Source organism: Garra rufa, chromosome 7 (assembly GCF_049309525.1).
Source record: "Garra rufa chromosome 7, GarRuf1.0, whole genome shotgun sequence".
Taxonomy (NCBI): Eukaryota; Metazoa; Chordata; class Actinopteri; order Cypriniformes; family Cyprinidae; genus Garra; species Garra rufa.
In genome coordinates, this window is record NC_133367.1 from 42,036,963 (window position 1) to 42,041,435 (window position 4,473).

Sequence of the window (4,473 nt, forward strand, 5' to 3'; positions counted from 1 at the left end):
AGCTCATTACCATAAAGTTGACCTGACTTCAACTCTCCCCGAAGCCCACACCGCCCAAAACGCGCCGCGCCGCTCTCGCCGCTTCTCGTCGCTCACATTGAAAATGAATGACTTCCAGCCACTTTGACGCTCTCGCCGTCGGCGGTGTGAATGCACAGTAAGGCTTAGAAACCTGGAGGTCAGTGGCGGCAGCGAAGGCACAATCCCCTGGCCCTCGGATGTTGAAGTTCCCTGAAGAGCAAATCACAAGTGCACCGCAACCGCTCGCTCCACCTGGGGAACGTCCACTATGCCTCACAATCGAGGGTAGTAAAGACAGAGGAGCTCAGACATGAAAGAGCTGTATATAGGGCCCTCCATGTCTTGGTGAGCTCCCCATGAACCTCCGGGAAGAAAGGCCCGGGGCCGAACGTTGCTACACATTCCCAGAAACCAGTAATTGTGCCTCGAGTGCTCGGGAGAAGGTGCCTTGGACACCTCCAACCCGATGCCTTTGGCCACCCAGAGAAACGTTGCCCCAACACAGCATCGGACTTCGACTGGCCTGCTTCTACTGATGATAGCCCTTCCTCTGATGCCGTGATAGACATCCTTTCCTCCTCTGGAGCACCAAAAGTAATTCTATGCTCGCCGCGGGATGAGCGAGCACCATCCTTCGGTAACTTCACAGGGCTACCAGAGGACTTGGACCTCTGTGGGGACTTGCCCGGTGGAGTATTCTGAATAGTCACTCTGAGATAGCCCTTGCTATCTAACCAGTGCAGCAGAGGAGCCTTTACGACCCGCCGAACTGGGCTGGATAGAAGACCATGGTGTGTTTTAGGCCCAGGCGTATAAGCCAGCGATCATGACCATCTATGGAAGTCAGGAAACTACTGTATCCAGAGGCACACAGTCAAAAAGACATCCCATGAGATTGTCTTTATCGACCATGTGATTTTGGACATTTAGGGCTGGTTTGCCCAGCTGGCTATGCAGGCTAAAGTCAGCAGTCTTCTTTTTCTTCTTCTTTTATAGATGATGGCTCTGAAGCAGAAATCTGAATGAGTGAATGTACACCACCATCTTATATACCCGTATTTATGAACCCAATGTTCAATGTTCAGAGGTGATATGTCTCTCATCAAGCCAGCTTGTTCATTGATAAATATTTATGAGAAAAAAAGCCTAAATTAAGTATGGTTGTCATATAAAGTGATTGTTTCACCTCAGAAAATTCGGACTAAATTGCTCAATCCATATAGATTAGTTTTATCGTCATTTTAATAGTTAATAGTTTTAATAGTGTAAAGTGGAGGCAAACTTGAGCTTTCAAACAGAGCTTTTTGCCATTAGCTTTCAAATAACACAGAAGACCTTGATTAGCATGTGAATTTCCAGCAGGTGTATTTAGACACGTAGGACAGTGGCCCTTCAAAGCAGGTTTAGACCCCTCTGGTACAGGATCAAGCCAACATGTTGTCAATTTTGATGCATTACATACCTAAATGTTTTGATGTCTGTTGTATTGTGCAATCAAGCTGGGGATAACTTTTGTTTGTTTTTTCACTTTAGACCTAATGGCATTGAAAAAAGAGACAGAAGTACTCAGTGACATTGAAGAGACAGATCAACATAAGAATCTTCATGATTTCACAGCTGGGAAAAAATCGTTTAGGTGTTCACAGACTGAAAAGATTTCCAGACGAAAAAAAGCTCAAAAGACTGGAACAACTAGAAGTGATTTCACTTGCTTTCGGTTTGGAAAGAGTTTCAATCAACAAGGAAACCACCACATTGGGGAGACCCCTTACACCTGCCGAGACTGTGGAAGAATGTTTACTTTTAAAGGAAGCTTTAAGAGACACATGAGAATTCACACTGGAGAAAAACCTTACACCTGCCAGCAGTGTGGAAAGAGTTTCAGTTTTAAGGGAAGCCTTAAGAGGCACATGAGAATTCACACTGGAGAGAAGCCTTACTCCTGCCAACAGTGTGGACAAAGTTTCACTCATAAAGGAAGCCTTAACTGGCACATGAGAATTCACATCAAAGAAAAGCCTTACACCTGCCAACACTGTGCAAAAAGTTTCACTTTTAAATTAAGTCTTGACAGGCATATAAAAATTCACACTGGAGAAAAGCTTTACACCAGCCAGAGTCCCTTCACTTGCCAACTATGTGGAAAAAGTTTCTGTCATCAAGGAAGCCTTAGCCACCACATGAGAAATCACACTGGAGAGAAGCCTTTCACCTGCGAACACTGTGGGAAAAGTTTCACTCATAAAGGATGCTTTGACAGGCACATGAGAGTTCACACCAGAGAAAAGCCTTACACCTGCCAGCAGTGTGGGAAAAGTTTTACTCAACAGGGAAACCTTGAAGTCCACATGAGAATACACAAGGGAGAGACTCCCTTCAACTGCCAACAGTGTGGAAAAAGTTTCAGTCAACAAGGAAGCCTTAGCAACCACATGAGAATTCACACTGGAGAGAAACCTTTCACCTGCGAACAGTGTGGAAAAAGTTTTAGTCAAAAAGGAAGCCTTAACTGGCACATGACTGTTCACAGTGGAGAGAAGCCCTACACATGCCCTCAGTGTGGAAAGAGTTTCCATCAGAATAGACACCTTACCATCCACATGAGAATTCACACTGGAGAGAAGCCTTACACCTGCCAACAGTGTGAAAAAACTTTCACTCATAAAGGAAGCCTCAACTGGCACATGAGAGTTCACATCACACAAATCCCTTATACCTGCCCCCTGCAAAGCAAGTAGAATTGTCAAAGAGGGACCAAGACCAACTGTTTGTCCAACTTCGCATTCAGAACATCCAAGTACAGTGTGTTGTATTTGGTGAATGTGCTTGTTAGCACACTGTATGGTTAATGTGGCATAAGTTACCTCTGTCTCTGACTGTATTCGTTCATCAAGATCAGAGCTATGACATTAGTTTTATTTTTAAGAAGTAATAAAACTGTGCTTCTGAATTTTACAAGCGGTTTAGAATTTTGGGGTTAAAATAACAAGCGCTGGTCTCTGTGAAAACAGCAAGAGACAATGGTAACTTTAGCCACAGATATAGTCAGAAAGGTATTTGCAAACACTTTATAAAGTGCTATACTTGTGTGTTGTGGATATGAAGTTGGACCACGAAGAACTGGCATTGATTCATCTTTGAGAAGCAGCTTTTCTGCAAATCCTGCGTTGTACTTGTGTGGCAAGTGTAATGTTGCTACACTAGATTAGTGGCATTAGTTAATAAAAATAATTTAAATAATGCAAGAGGCTTTTATTTTGAAATTTGTATAAGGAAAAATTGCAGCGTGATGAATGGTCATGTGATCACAAGCACAGAACTACTGTTATTTTTATATTCCTTTATACATTTATCATTTACATTTGTTATTGGTTTTGATTTTCCCTTGGTATGAAATTGTTAATCTGTAAGTAATGTTCAGGAAGCACCGTTTACGTAAGTTATGTTGCGTATAACGCAAGGGTAGAGCTGATGTAATTTATCAGCTCCTTGAAAAAGTGTTCAAATACGGATAATTGCTTACTATTTATAGATTTTTTGCTCAATGTGAACTTTTCTTTATAAAGAGATAATTCAAGTAATAAACATTGTAAGAGTATGTGTAATTGAAGCATGAATTTGTATAATGGCCACTACTACTGTGCAGGATGCTGATGAGTTTCATTATATGACAATGATTTATGAATTTATGATTGTGAAGTTGTATCTGTTTACCTTTAATGATCCATAAGAGGTTTGAATGTGTAGTTCCGTAAATGTACATTGTATGCAGTTATTGACAGGCATGGCTAGACCACACTGTAAAGACAACTTAAAATAATTTGTAACCTGGTTGCCTTAAAATGTTGTTAATGAAGCTAAAAATTGTATGCGAAGCTGAAAAAGCAGAGTCAACTTTACACTAACCATTTTGTTGAAAAAATGTATAATTATAAGTTGTGCAAACTAAACAAAAATTGGCTAAACTAATCATCTTGTTGAATTAACTTTTCTTTTTAAGGCAGCCAGGTTTCTTTATCAAGAATAGTTCATCTTACTTGTCATGTTAAGTTCATTCATCTGGCTGAACTATGTAATTTGCCCACACAACTTAAGTTTTCTGTTTTCTAACAGTAATGCAGAAAATAGCCTCATGGACATTGAAGAACATGCAGAAGGCTATTTTTTTTTTTATTTAAAAATAGACAGCATCCTTCTTAGTATTATTGTGTATAGTATTAAAACGCTGAACTTTGAAAAACAGATGAACATTGACATTTCATTTCTGTGTAACAACTGCAGTAAATATTTACATTCCTCTCATTAACACACATTTAATCAAAAGCACAGATGAGGGATTCTAATTTTACCAGCTCAATATTAAGTCAGAGTTCAGAACATACATCAAAGTGCATACAATTTTTTTTAAAATGAGATATAAAGAGAAAGAAATGTGTGTTGAACGAAGTGCAA

General features: G+C 40.3%; 1 protein-coding gene across 1 annotated transcript; it reads left to right on the forward strand.

The window, feature by feature from the left end:
• Positions 1-1,451: 1,451 nt before the first annotated feature.
• On the forward strand, positions 1,452-4,263 carry LOC141338669 (uncharacterized). The gene has a single exon (XM_073844274.1). It carries the CDS (start codon positions 1,560-1,562, stop codon positions 2,757-2,759), a length of 1,200 nt encoding a protein of 399 aa, XP_073700375.1. The 5' UTR covers positions 1,452-1,559; the 3' UTR covers positions 2,760-4,263.
• Positions 4,264-4,473: the final 210 nt, after the last annotated feature.